Genomic DNA, 15,233 nt, shown 5'->3' with positions numbered 1-15,233 from the left:
GCATTATTGGTACTTTGCTTGTCCCTTTTGTGTGTGAGTGCTAGGGGTACAAATACGAACATGATAAGAATGAAGGGTTCACATACTAGGATTATGTGAGGGGAAAAGACATCTGCAGTTTTGAACTAAGGGCAAGCTAATCCAAGGCACATTGTTTGTAAGGTAAGTTTTTAATTCACCCAACTAAAAGATACGTCATTTACACAGAATTTCAATTTTGTTTTTTTAATTGGGGAAGGGGAACAGGACTTTATTGGGGAACAGTGTGTACTTCCAGGACTTTTTTTTTTTTCTTTTTCCCATGTCAAGTTGTTGTCCTTTCAGTCTTAGTTGCGGAGGGCGCAGCTCAGCTCCAGGTCCAGTTGCCCTTGCTAGTTGCAGGGGGCGCAGCCCACCATCCCTTGCGGGAATCGAACCAGTAATCTTGTGGTTGACAGGACGAGCCCCAACCAACTGAACCATCCTAGAGCTCAGCAGCAGCTCAATCTTAGTTGCAGTGGGCGCTGCCCACCATCCCTTGCAGGAGTCGAGGAATTGAACTAGCAACCTTGTGGTTGAGAGCCCACTGGCTCATGTGGGAATCAAACCGACAGCCTTCGGAGTTAGGAGCATGGAACTCTAACCGCCTGAGCCACCGGGCTGGCCCCAAAAATTTCAATTTTTAAATCTACATTTAAATTAACAGGAACCATGTTCATAAAATTTGATAGTAGGAATGTACTGATCCCCAGAAGAACTGCAATATTAAATTTTACTATATAGCCTTTAATTATTTACCATATTTAGTTTATAAATTACTATAAAATGAAGAGTTGTCTGCTCTGGACTGCTAGAAAAGTGTATGTTACTTGTATCTATTCTTAATTATCTAGTGGCTAGCTAGCATGTATAAATTACATAAATATAAATGTATAATTCCTATACATATTTTTTTCACACACATATTCATCACACAGAGATAACTAGATATATAAGAAAACAACACCCCATAAGTAAAAACTGGCAGAAACAGCAGACAACAGAAAGAACCACAAAACACTTCAGATATTATAATTAGCAACTTGGAGTTCCAAATTTGGGTCAAAGAACAGCCAAACGAGTCAAAGAACAGCCGAACTTGGGAATTTACTCAAGGAACTAGAAAATATGAAAAATGACATAGATTTGAAAAAGAACACAATAAAAATTCTAGAACTGAAAAAATTAAATTTATGAATTTAACAGACTAACACAGCGGAAGGGAGATAAATGAACTATAAAATTTGTCAGAACAAAAGAAAGTTTGGCAAGACAAGGTGGAAAATGCAAAGAGTAAAGAGAGATAGAGGATACAGTGAAAACTCTAATATACATTTATTTGGAAGTCCAGATTTGATGAGTGAGAAATCTCTGAGAACAGCTAAAACTTTCCTGAATTGTTAGAAGACGTCAGTTCACAGATTCTAAAAGCTCAATGAATCCCAACCACAATAAATAAATCCATACTCAGATATATCATAGTAAATTGCAGAAAACCAAAGGCAAAAAGAACAAATTTAAAGCAGCCAACTATTGTGAAAAGAGTGACAGAGAACTGACTTCTTAGGAAAAATGGAAGGTAAAAAGCAGCAGGAAAAATAGAATCTATGTGTTGAAGGAAAATAACTTCCAACTGAGAATTATATACCCAGTAAAAATATTAATCTAGAACTAAGAAAGGCAAAATGCAGATCTTTTCCGATCAACAAAAGTGGGAGAGTTCCTCACTAACAGGGAAACAAAAGCAAACCGTAGCAGGGTAGGCAAACTTCTGTGAAGAGCCTTATTGTAAATATTTTACTCTTGCAGGTCCTACAGTATGTTATCTGTCACAACCATTCAACTCTGTTGTTGTAGTGCAAAAGAAAGCATAGACAATAGCAAATGTATGAACCTGGCAGTATTTCAGTGAAACTATTCACAAAAATAGGCAGTAGGCTGGATGTGTGGACTGTAGGTTGTTGACTCCCGTCCTATAAACTTCAGACAAAAGAAAATGATCCCAAATGGAAAGGCAAGAGATTCCAGAAGGAATGAAGAGCAAAGAAAGAGGTAAATGGACATCAATTATATGAAACTTGGCTTAAAAAACAACTAAAACACATAACAAGATTTGGGAAGAAGGTAAATGGAGTTTTTTAGGTTGCTCGTGTTATTTTTTTTTCAGGGAGAAATGTAAAGGTATTGATGAAATTAGACTTTGACATGTTAAAAATGATTAAAAGACTTTGACATAAAAAAAATGATTAAAAGGCAGGGAGAAAGGGGAAAAATTAAAACAGATGAGACAAATAGACAAAAATAAGAACTTTAAATCCAAACATGACTAATTACATGAATAGAAACGATTAAATGCTTCAGTTAAAAGACAGTGAATATCAGACTATTAAAGAAACCCACCACCACCACCAGATGCTGTTTAAAAGCTCTGTAAGCAACCAGAAAGATGAAAACTAAAATCTCTTCACTAACACATAATTATTCAACAGTTTAGTGTATATCCTCCTCCTAAGGATATTATATATATAATAGTGCATCCCTCTAGGACATATTAATTTGAACATTTTTCTTTTATTGTATACTTTTCAGAAGATGGCATTCCTAGTATCTGGAGATGTTTGATTTTCAAGTTATCTGAATAACTGGAGAGAAACTATTATGTCAGTTACTAAAAAAAATGTGATTCTAAAATTTTTGTTGCCTCAATATGCATTTTAAAGGATCCAGGGACAATTAATTGCTATTTCGTGTTAATTTTCTATTGATCTTGCTAATAAATTATAAGTTCCAAGGCAATGCATATAAAATTTTAATGGAAAAAAAATTTGCCACTATTTCAAAGTATCTAGGAACTGCCTATGATCATCTCAAGGAATTAATAAAGAAAAAAGGTAAAACACCAGGGCAAAGCTATGGGCTAGGCATTTTCTGTTAGCTCATTTAGTCCTCACAACAATGCTGTAAGGTATCTCTTTATTTCTATTAAACATGAGATTAAGAATTCAATTGCTGAAGGACCCGGTTAGTTATCAGACGACCAAGGTTTTGAATCCAGGGTGACGGTAAACTATGAACCTATGAACGGGCTTTCTTTCCGTTGCTGCTGCTAACTAACTGAAAAGGCCTTATCCTTCAAATTTCTCAAACAGGAAAAAAAGAAATTCTCCACAAGATCACCTCCTTTCCTTTCTCAGAATACAGCTTAATCTTTATAGTTCCTAACTTATGACTAACAGCTTCCTGCCATTATTATAAGTAATGATGATTAATCCGAAAGGTTAGATCGCCTGTTTCCTAGTGTATTAATTCCGGGTGTTATTTCCTGAATTTGACTTATCCCAGTTCTGGGGGCTTAAAGCCTCTATGTAGATGAAGGAAAATGACCCAGATGCCAGGTCTCCTTTTGCAGAGTAGGGCAGCAGTGAGAAAAAGGTTTTGAGTCTACACGATTCTGGGTGGGTCCCTGAAAACGAGTTAATCATGAGTATTCGTCAGGAATACGCCCATATTAGCTACTAAGACTGCTAACGTCAGTCGGAACGAGGGACTAGGTCTCTACTTACGACTCGGGCTAACCCTCAGGCACATTTGCTAATTTGGGCCTGGTTCGTTATCACGTTGTGCCGCGCGGCCCTATCCAACCTACAGCCGGGAACTTGAGGTTTAGAGCCTCAGGCACATCCGACTCGAGGGTCGGTTAAGGCACCAGAGTCTCGCGAGATCGGGGAGGGGGGAAGGGATGGGACGACCTCGCGTGCACGCGCCCGAGAGCCGTTAGGGTGGAACCCTCCGGGCGGGTCGGGCGGAGCAAATACAGTTGGACGCCAGTTGGTGGAGCCCCCGCGGGAAACGACTCAGCGTGAGAAGCGTGCGCGGTCACGTCGCGGCGACGGCGGTGGCGAGCGGCGTCAGAGCTTAGAGGGGGGGGCTGACGGCTTCTGGCGGGTGGCGGTGTTGGAGGCGAGAGCTTGCTTAGCCCGTATCGCCTCTGCCCCAGGAACCGGACGGACAGTGAGGGAACGAGGGTCGTTTTCGGGGGCTGCTGCCTTCCACGTACGCGTCGTCGTCAGGAGCGCAGCCCGGACTCTCCTGCAACCCCTCCGGCTCCTTTTCCGCACGCCTCGAGGCGGCAGCGGCAACCGAGCGAGACAGCGTCTCACCTTCCCCCAGCCCTTCCCCTTGTCCCCCCCGCCCGAAAGGGCCCGGTCTGCGCCCCACCCCCACCTGTCCGCCTGCCCGCTACGCCGCCATGTCGGCGCAGGCCCAGATGCGCGCAATGCTGGACCAGTTGATGGGCACCTCCCGGGACGGTAAGTCTCTGCCAGTGCTCTGGGGGTGGGGGAGGGGATGGGGAAGGCGAGGAGAAGGGGCTCCGCGGGCGCACCTGGGCTTGTGTGTGTGTGGCTGAGTAAGGGGCTCCCAGATTGGTAACACGAGGTCCCGGCTCCCATCCCGTCCAATCAGGGCTGGGCAAGCGGCCTGGGGGGGCGGTGACCAAGCGGATTGGCGGGAACTGCTGCCAATGGGGTCAGGCGGGGCCTGGAGACAGAAAGGAGAGTTTGAGCATTCAGTGTTGACTTGGCTGGGACGGGAAGAGCCCACGTCTCTCTCTCGTAGTCCGACGGCCAGTTTTGTGGCGGAATAGGTAGTACCTGCGGACCGCTAGAGCCTCCGCCCCCTGAACTAATCCCTAACCCTGAGTTTTGGGATCTTCCCTCGCCGCCGCCCTTCAGAGTCTTTAGAGAGAACTTCCCCCGCCCCCTCATCTGGGTCCGGAGGAAACCTTTACTATGAACCCAGTCCCAGAAATGCACTCGCGATCCCCATAGAAACAACCATTCTTATGGAAAAATCTGACCCAAACCATGGTTTCTTGAAGTGGGTGTGTTTGGCCCCATTTTGTGAAAAGAAAAATGTTATGGCCTGTTTTTTCCGAGAGACCTCCATTTTGTTAGACAATTTAATAGAGGCTTTGTTCAGTAAATATTGACAAATCTTGCATGTGCCCCAAATAGAACCATTTTGAAAATATGCCCAGTGAAGTAGGATTGAGGTTCTTTTAGGTACTTAGGTTAGAATTTGTATAGAAAACCACTAATTGCTGGATACCTTTTATCATAAAGAGAATTTCTAAATAAAAAGATGAAATGCTGTTGCTTTTTTGTTGATGATAATTAGTAGTGTACTCTTTCCAGTTCAGCTCAAATCCATACTGATGTGGAGGAAAGGTCTAGTTCAATACTTTATTAAAAACAAAATAAAACACTTGTTTATTTTTATATGTTGCTTGTTCAGGCAAATAGTTTCTTAGCCGTTAATGAAATGCTTTTTTCTTAACAATTTAAATTGTTTGACATAAGAGAAAAGGCACATTCTTAAATTTTTAAGTCGCTCTCTTTTAATTTTCTTGAGTGCTTTGCAGCAAAATATGTGAGTAGATTTTTAAAAATTCATTGAATTCAGGTATTTTTGGCAATGCATATTTAGAATGGCTTTTCAGTGTTCACAGTTCAGTTTTAATAAAAACCCATATTGGGAACTTATCTTTGTAGGACACATAAGACAAAGGTGTAGATGGCAAACCTCCTTGTGGTTGTGTAGCGAGAAGGGGAAGGTTGGGAAGGAAATGAATTTTATTTGTGCAGTAAACACTTGAAAGTTAACAATTAATTAAAAATGCCACTGGAGAAACTTACCATTTTTTACTTTTAGGTAAGAGTGGTCATTTTACATCTGCAGCATGTCTTAACATTGCTCCTTTTACATGATGAAAACAGTATTGGGAAGAGGCTTAATCCAGGATTTTAGTTGACAGAATAACTAATCTTCGTAATAAAATTATAGAAATCATTAAAGATTTGCTTTACATGATCCTTTTAATCCTAGATGGATACCATTTATGGTATCTTCTGAATGGATTGAATTTCCTAATTTTGCTGGGAGGTAGTTGGATCAAAGTACACTACTATCACCTGATAAATTTCTGAACTAGGCCTCTAGTTAATCTAGTATTGCAGAGCTCAATCAAATATGATTGAGCTCTGCAATACGTATATATATGTATAATATATATACATAAATGTATTCATTTCTGTGTGTAGTCAGCAGAAACATGAATTTCTTAAAATCCATTCTGTTTTGTATACAAATAAATTTATATCATGGGGTTTTTTTTGCCTCTACACTAAGAGGATTTACCAATGAATTCATGTTTATGAGTCCACAATATCATTTAGCTGAAATGACTGGATTTTCACCGCTGTTGTTGGGTCAGAAGTAAGAAACATACTACTTTCAAGGAAAAGAATTGAATGTTTTTCTTAGATAACCAAGTTCTTTTATGTGTACAAGATAATAGAACATTCTTTTCCTTCTTACCAGATAGTTAATGAGTTTACATATTTCATTTTATGATTCAGGACCTTTAAATAATTAGGATTGTTCTTTTTTAGCATACTGTCAACTTCAAGTTATCCAGGGATAGGGGAACATGGATACGTTCCTCAGTAACACCATGTAATTTGAAACCATATAATGGGAAGCTTTGTATTGGACCCAGGAACAGCTTACAGGGAATGCTGTTTTGTGTTCTTGGCACTAAGAGGTGGAGTTGGGGACCTGAGAGGTAGGAGAGAGGTGGAAAAGGTAGGTAGGAGGTATTTGAGGCAGCCCTGTCCATTTTTTTTCTTTTTTTAACTTTTAATCCTAGAGACTAACTATAAAGCAACTACTGTCTTCTAGGATAGTGGGACTCAAGGTGGCAATAAGGCCCTCAACCCTTAGTGTCCTGTCTGTTAGGGAATCCGAAATGGCACAGGAGGCCCAGGGCACTGGGAAAACCTTGCTTCCCTTTCATGTCTCCCTGCTCCCAATAAAAGATCGATTCCGTCTTCCACTCCCCAAAAGCAGAACTTTTAATTAGTTTCTTTTTAAACTCCTTGGAGATTTAAGTCTGTTAAATGTACCTTATTTGGGGTTACTTAAATTATTTAGATTATCTAAACTCCACTGAAATCCTCAGGAATAGGAATTTTAGTGGCAGAAACATGGAGAGGTAATTTTGGATCACTGGGCACTTCCAGAAAGGATAGTCCTGGGTGAGTGGTGGAAGTGGGGGGCTTTGGAGAACCAGAGGGCAGCATGATGGCGCTGGGAGGCCGGGCAGGGGGATGACCAGGAGGTGGGAGAGGAATGCTTAAGGGAGGTGGGAGGGCCAAAGACAAACTTTGCCTTCTTTGCAATTTTGCCTAGGGCCCTGGTGGTGGCAACCGCCTGTGTGCCACTGAAAATCGTGCCGATGCCTGGCATACTGCATAAATGGAAGCAGGGTACCGCGTGAGTTGAAACATTGGTCACACTATATAAAGTTTGTATATGTGAATCAGTGTAACTCATACCCATGTAACTGGGGGTCTGACTGTATTTGGATTTTTCTAATAAGGCATCATGGGCTAAGGAAAAGAGCACTGGGCTGAGACTCAGGAGACCTGGTTTCTAGGCCCAGCTGTACCTCTAATTGTAACCTTGGGTAAGTCACTTAACCTTTTTTGCCTCAAGTTAAATCTATAATTTGTTAAATGGGAAACCAAATAATTTCCTATGTTATACTTAAAATATGTTGGAAAAATAAGTATATCTTTAAGTTTTCTAGAAGGGAGGAACCATAAGTAGATATAAATTAGTTAATCTATCTGAAGTTTAAGATATATTAAATTTTATAAATCCCTTTCTGTTTTAGTTGTTAGCATTAAAAGAAGGGAGAGGGATAATTTGTTTTTCCCATTTGAAAGCAGGAAGTAGCAAGACAGGAAAATTCAAGTACAGGTTGAGATTTGTCTGTGTGACACTTGGAGGAACTCAGTGTCCTCACAGACTTTTGTGCTGAGTTGGGTTAATCGCAAGGATTTCCTTTAGCTAAAGCCCCTTTTCCAACAACTACAGTTTGGTTTTGGTTAAGTCTCTGATGCTGACCCCAGACAGGCCTGGTAGAGTACAAGGGATAGAAACTAAACAAAATTGACGGGGTGAATTTAGATTATATCCTAAGTTTAGAAACTAGGGAAGTTACAGAAGGTAGTTTTGTGGATTCCATAACTCTTATTTGCTATAACCTTTAAATGGGATCAGAATGACAATCTGCCCTTATAAACAACCGTAGACTAATAGAAAGTAGAATATAGCATAGAACTTTATAGCATCATTAGTTGTCCAACGTGGTTAGGGAATGTGTAGGGCAAATTAAGGCTTTCAGATAATTTTAGCTATTTTTGATGGTAATCTTCCTAAACATAGTAATGTACTGCCTCAGTTAATAGAGTACATTAATCAGAATTTAATATTTTTGCTGATCAGTTATATGGTACAGTAGTTGCAGTTTATGAGATGTAAAATTAAAAGGATACTCATCTTAGGAAAATACAGTTCAGAAAATCATTCACTTGTCCCTAATATAAGTTAGTGATACATAACTGTCGAACCTATAGAGCAGTATGACATTACTGCCTTCTGCAAAATAAATTATTAATTCAAAGGCTGTAGTAGTCTTCAGTGGATTTTCTTCATAAAATCATCTTTACTGTAATCTGTGTTCTTTGACTTGTCATCAACATTGAGAGCATTTTATTTTAATTTTCTTTCATTAACATAATGAACCATATTTATTTCTTGGTCACTTGTAAGCCATTCTTCTATTCCAGTTGGATTGTTCATTTTAAGTGAAGGAGGCGTAGCCTTTAATATACAAGTTATTTTTAATAATAATGGGGTATCTTTAGAACTTGTAAATTCTTTAATAGTATAAGAAATTTTAACAAACATGTTGAACAGTAGTTAAACATAAGGCTAAACAGAGTTTTAGTCAATATTTGGTTTAATCAGAGGTCTAGGCATATCAGAATATTGAAAGCTTTGTTAACACCCGCAGTGAATTCATGTAAAAAACAAACCTATAACTCATTTTGCATTTTGAATTCTGAATATTTCTAGCTACAGAAGCCCAGAAAACAATAATAGTATCACTTCACACAACCCTGCATTGTCCGTGGATTCTCTACAGTTGTTTAGCTCTCCTCAAGAAAGCTTTATGATTTTTAGACATTCTTTTACTTTGGTTAAAAAATTGAAACCAAAGAAGAATCATTTTGTCTATCACTGCATAAGCTCTATAAGCAGCAAGTAAATGCTTTGATTTGATTTGGGTAAAATGTCATATTAGCATAAATGGTACTGAGCTGCATGTTCCAGATGGGTAGCAGGCACCCAAGAGCAAGTAAGTATCATGGTTCAGAGTCAGGTTTAGTGAGTCCGATGATGTTCAATGCCAGGTGGTTCATACACATGTTAAAGTTGGAAGTTGCTAAGCGTTCAGGCAACCAGTGGGGTTGCAAAGATAGGCAGATGCTCCTTGACAATGGAATTCCAGGAAGGGGCTTGAAATGGACTGAATCCTAGAAGCCCAGGGCTGTTAGTATAGTGCTTGAAGAAACAAGTGATTCTGCTACCCAATGTAGTCTACTAAGAAACTGTAAACTAAAGATAAAAAAAGTTTGAAACATTTTGCTAGAGAAAGAATGAGGAGGGAGTGGGAGAGAGGGTAAGTTTCTGACGGGAATCTTATGGATTCTGTGCCTGCAGAAAAGTCATTCTGTCCTTTTTGGTTTAAATTCTTACGCACTAGCAGCTGCTAGCGTAGAAATTGGAAGGCAAGGCCAAAATAGGTGAGACTAAATTATTGAGACTATGGAGAAAAGTAGTTTGTAAAAACTCTGAAATTGGCTACAACTTCATGTTTTTGTTTTAACTGAGTAACTTATGACTTTGAAAAGTCAAAGCCATCGGAAAATAACATGTAGCTCAGTCACCTGAATAAATGACATATTTTGCTGTTTAACATGGGCTAGAGAAAGGGGTCTGTGAAACTTTTCTAAAAAAAAAAAAAAAAACCACTCACTAGATACTGAACCATGCGTTCTCATTTAGTTGTGAACCATCTGCAATCATGTTTGACCTGTGTGATTCAACATGAAAAGAATTTAATCAGCTGCCCTTTCTGAGTCTTTTGTCCTGTCTCCTGAATGTATGGTAAATTGTTTTCTTTTTATCTTGAGACCTCAGTTTTCTGCAGACCTCAGTTTTTTCTTTCAGAGTTAAACTTTCCAAAGCTTTGCCTTTCAATAAAACACATTGGATATTTTTTGGATAGTATCTACCATAAACCTAGCTGTTCAGCTGCTTCTGAATTCTGTTAAACTATTAGTTTATACAGTACAGTGGTACCTCGGTTTTCGAGTATAATTCACGAGCTCTGAAACATTCGAAAACACTGACAGTTAGACCTCAGGATCTTGCACTCAGGGGAAGCTGTGTGACATATTGGACTTCCGAGGCGTGTTCGAAAACTGAATCATGTACTTCCTGTTTACGGCATTCATAAACCAAAATGTTCAACAGAGATGTTCGAAAACCGAGGTACTACTGTATACACTTTTCAGTTACTTGAGGGTATGTTTTAGATCAGGGCTGGCAATATGGCCCACCTGCTTTTTGTAAATAAAGTTTTATTGGAATACAGCCATGCCCATTTGTGTACGTATTGTCTGTGGCTGCTCTGCCTTACAACAGCAGAGTTGAGTAGTTGCAACAGAGACATGACTGGCAAGCTTAAAATATTTACAGCCTGGCTCTTTAAGAAAAAGCTTGTTGACCAGTGTTCTAGATCAGTGGTTCTCAAAGTGTGATCCCCAGACCAGCAACCTAAACATCACCGGGGAAATTGTTAGAAATGTAAATTCTTAAAAAAAAAAGGTGGGGTGGTGGGTGGTGGCTGGTTAGTTCAGTTGGTTAGAGCCTGGTGCTAATAACACCAACGTTTCCAGTTGGATCCCCGCATGAGCCACTGAGCTGCGCCCTCCTTAAAAATAAAAAATGTAAATTATTGGTCCCATCCCAGAGCCCAGACCTATAGAAATTCTGGGGATGGGGCCAGCAATCTGGTGGGTTTTTTTTGTTTTGTTTTGTTTTAATATTTATTTATTTTCCTTAAGGAGGGCGCCGCTCACAGTGGCTCATGCAGGGGCCATGCCGGCAGCCTTGGTGCCAAGAGCACTATGCTCTAACCAACTGAGCTAACTGGCCATCCCTAGCAGTCTATTTTAAGAATCCTACATGACTTTGATACACATTAAAAGTTACCCCCAATAAATTTGATAAAAATTTTTTAAAAGTTTGCGAAGCCTTGTTCTAGATAAATGTTTCCCAAGTGTTAGCCACACTTATCACCTTTAGTATTTTTTACTGTTTTCTATTTATTTAATATTTTTCCTTTATGTCAACTCATTTTCTAAAAAGTTAATTTTAAAATGAAAATTTATGTCCCCCCAAAAATAAGTATAATGAAAACAAATAAGAGAACTTACCCTGTGCTAAAAATTTGAACTTGTTAGACGTGTTACATACTAAGCTCCAAATGGAAACTTTTGTCTTGACTTATAATAAATAATCACTGTTAAGTGAATGAGTGGTGTTTAAAATGTCATGTTGGTGAAATCAAATAACATCTAAATCATCCTTTGTGTAAATCCCATACTTGAAAAATACTGTTCTGGTTATTCATGTGAAAGGAACGATGCTTGAACTGTATATACCAAAGCCCCAAAGTAGAAATGACTGCCCAGAAAGGCACACCTGTGAGGTGGAGCGGTCTCGGAGGCCCTAGAGATGTCCACCTAGACTTCTAGAGTAACATTACCTCTTAGCTTGATTTCTCACCTCTCCACTAGTGCTTCAATCTGTGGTGGTCAGCAGTGGATCTTACCAGCCTGTTCCATTGTAGGACTGTGAAAAGGTACCTGGTCGTGAGGAAAGCTGCTTATCAAAGATAACCCCTGGACAAGAGACTACGGGAAGTGATTGTGATTCTACATTAAGGACCAGGAACAGCTGGGCATGCTTACTAGGAAAACAGTTGATCCACTTCAGATTCTAGAAACCATGTATTTGTATTTGGAGAACTTGCTGTGTTAATGCTTTAATTTGCCTCAGGAATACATGGTCTTCTGTATATTTATTGGCCCAGACATGGTTTTCTGTATATTTATTGGCTGATGTGCTTTAGGATATAGTAATTGGTAATAGAATAGAATCTTAATTTTCCTGAATATCCCCAGGTTGCTGAGTTGCTTTAGTTATTTCTTCCTTTCCTTTTCTTAGAGAGTATGGATATATTTATTTCTCTTGTCTTTTGGTGCCGCAATAAAGTACTGACATATAGGACTCCACTCTTAGAGGGACTGAAAGTCTAGTGAGGAGTGAAGAATTTACTCTTGAACAGTTGTGTTTACTTTTAAGTGTGAATTCTGTGATACTGATTATAGGTGTCTAATTTTGAAAAAGTTTAAGAAATACAATCAGACACCTATAAGAATAAGCAAATGTTATTTTGTGTATTTTCCTCAATTAAAAAAGTATTCCAAATGAAGTCCCTTATGTTCCCCTAGACCAGGGGTGTCCAAACTTTTTTCAACGTTTTTCACCAAGGGCCATATGCGGTAAAATACACAAATGGCCGGGCCACTCACTTGAGGTGAAGTACGCATTGCCTCACCTGGTTTGTTTAAGTAAACTAAATACATTTTTGGAATTTTCTGCGGACCAATAAAAAATGGATCGCGCGCCGCAGTTGGCCCGCGGGCCGCAGTTTGGACACCCCTGCCCTAGACAGTGTCAGTCCTTTTCCCAGAGGCAATCCTTGTGAATTAGTGTGTATTCAATGTGACACAGTATTTCTGCGGTGTTTCAGTAGTTTGTAAGGCTCAGTCTCCTTCATGGTAACCTCTGTTTTTCGTTTTACTTCCTCATTGAGTTGTGTTGTCACTTCTGTCCTTTGATATTCTCATTTCTTTTTCCTTTTTATTTTTTCATTGGCTTTAGATTGGGGGAGGCTTTGCTTAGCCTTTGTAGCTATCATCACCCTATGAGAACTTGTCTTTTTAATAGTCAGTCAATCACTTTTGCTTTGGTTCTTTTCAGCTATTTCTTTATAGCCAGAGATAGCTTTCATTACATCTAATTTTGTGTATTGAAAGTTCTGGATGATAGAAAGCACCAAGTAATCCAGAGTACCAGTGTTACTGTATCAGAATTGCAGCTCTGCAAGTAAGTATCAAAATACAAAATTTAGCAGGCTGTAACTTTTTAATGACTGGCTTTCCTTTATAACATAAATATCCATAAAACAAATTCTATATAATCGCCTTTTAGAACTTAATTTTTAGGTAACTATTCAAGCTTTTCTAATGTATTTCTTAAATCTAAGAGGAGAAATACATTAATAGATTTCCTAAAGCATATATTCCCCCAGAAATATGATGGCATAGAGTGGCCAAGATGCTTTGCTTGTATATGAGAGAAGATAGATTGTGGCAAGTGGTGGAATAGAGCCCTTGGAATATAGCTACTTTAGTATCTCTGTTCTCACATTTCCATTGCCATTCTGTTAGCTCTTAAAGACCCTGTAAGCCTTTTCTCTTATTACCAAGGCTGTTTCCCAGTCTCGTTCCTTATAATTTTGTTACATGGATTTTCATAGACAAGTAGGCTGGTAGATTTTAAAAATTATTTTAGCATTATTCATCTTTGATCATATTCAGCAAAAATATACTTGTTCTGGAAATTTCTTCTGCAATCGGCATTGCATTTTTAAAATGTTGGGCTTGTCATGGGGATTGTGATGGAGGTGTTAATTGGTATCTATTTGTAATTATAAATTTATACAACTATATAAAAGTATTAAGAGGGATAGCTTTTCTGAACTGTATAGTGCCCTTATTTTTGTATTTTCTGGGGGAAAGAAAAGCTGCTACAGTTGTATGATTTTATAAGTTCTGTTAGAAAGAAATGACATGATATTACATTTGGAAGGGAGAATGCCATTAACTGGTTTATCCCACTGTCATTTTTGGCTGAGTACACTTTCTTTCCTTTCCTTATGTAATATATTCCTGAAAAGCTTGACATGTATCAAGTTATATTAAATGCTTTCGAAGTATCTATAATCATTATGTTAAGACATGGTAGTGAGTTCTGTTATAAATGAATCCTGTACTTTGAACTGTATAAATATGCAGTGAATTAACTGAGTGTTTTTAAGGGAAAATGGAGTAATGAGGTTGTTTTTTAAAAGGTTAATTACTAAAGGGTTCCTGTAGGTGAGTTTTAGACTGAATTCTAAAGGAACAATAAAGGTAGGTGGGAGAAGTTAGCAGAGTTGGTGAGGAACTTGGAAGAGGGTGTAAAAGTGATCAGATTGGTTCTTTAGTATAATAGTCACTATGCAGCTGTAGTCACCTGCTTTTACCTTGGTTCTTCATGAAGACATAAGGGTTTACTAGTAAAGGACAGGCAGGTCTCCTTCTGCCCTGTACTGGACTAGAAATTGGCCATGGGTCTTTATATAGTTCCCTCCTTATTATGTGGACTCAGTAGCTTATATTGTAAGAAATGGTAATAAGAGGGTGGAACATTTCTCTGCATTTGAGGATTCAAGGGCACCGGGAAATGAGAAGTTTTAAGCTTTCAGGTATACACCTTTTTGTAGCTCTGATTTCCCTTTCACTGAAGGCGTATGTTTTTTATTTTAGAGGGAATGTGCCTACCCTGCCCCAAGCCAGCAGTGACATGTGGCCCCCAACAAGTGTACCTGTGGGGACAGCTTTGGTTGTCACATTGGAGAATATGGGAGGGCTTTCCTTCTCCTGCCCCATTTATAAACTAGGAGTTGCTTCTATTTGTGTACTGTTGAGTTTTCTCCTCTCTATTTTCCATAAGCTAAGCTCTAAACTAATCCTGTACAAAAGAAATATTAATTAGTTGTTTTTATAAATTGCTTGCCATTGATGCCTGATAATATGCAGTAAAATAAGGATTCTACATACCATTATATATGTCAAATATTACAAACTTTAAGGTTCTTTTGGAATTACAATACTAAACTCAGTTCACTTTTGCTTAGCCTTCACAGTTGTTGATCACATAGCATGGTCATCCACTCACAGCTTTAAAAAATACAGGGAGCATCGGAGAGAATGGGTAAAGTAAAATTTTGATGTTTTTAAAATAGCACCTAAACCTGTGAAAGTTGATTTGAATTATTGCTTGTATGGGAGGGAGAGGGTGGGTGGCACTGGAGGGGAGGGGGGTGGATATTGGGAAAATAGCAT

The 15,233-nt window shown here is 38.9% G+C and overlaps 1 protein-coding gene across 9 annotated transcripts in view; it reads left to right on the top strand.

Moving 5' to 3' along the window:
• Positions 1 to 3,799: 3,799 nt before the first annotated feature.
• The window catches only part of LUC7L2 (LUC7 like 2, pre-mRNA splicing factor), a 56,512-nt gene continuing 45,078 nt past the window's right edge, over positions 3,800 to 15,233 (top strand). Inside the window, exons 1-4 of one of the 9 annotated variants that reach the window (XM_019750278.2) lie at positions 3,916 to 4,328; positions 7,270 to 7,353; positions 7,460 to 7,546; positions 15,026 to 15,102. In XM_019750278.2, coding sequence (XP_019605837.2) covers positions 15,099 to 15,102 — 4 coding nt within the window. In that variant the 5' untranslated portion in view covers positions 3,916 to 4,328; positions 7,270 to 7,353; positions 7,460 to 7,546; positions 15,026 to 15,098. Of the gene's footprint in view, positions 4,329 to 7,269; positions 7,354 to 7,459; positions 7,547 to 11,075; positions 15,103 to 15,233 lie in introns of those variants that run through there. The other 8 variants (XM_074315310.1, XM_019750248.2, XM_074315308.1 and 5 more) reach the window with 8 other exon arrangements.

Source organism: Rhinolophus sinicus, linkage group LG11 (genome assembly GCF_036562045.2).
Source record: "Rhinolophus sinicus isolate RSC01 linkage group LG11, ASM3656204v1, whole genome shotgun sequence".
In the NCBI taxonomy this organism is placed as follows: domain Eukaryota; kingdom Metazoa; phylum Chordata; class Mammalia; order Chiroptera; family Rhinolophidae; genus Rhinolophus; species Rhinolophus sinicus.
Note: the sequence above shows the minus strand (reverse complement) of the source record. Positions and strands in the feature narration are given on the sequence as shown.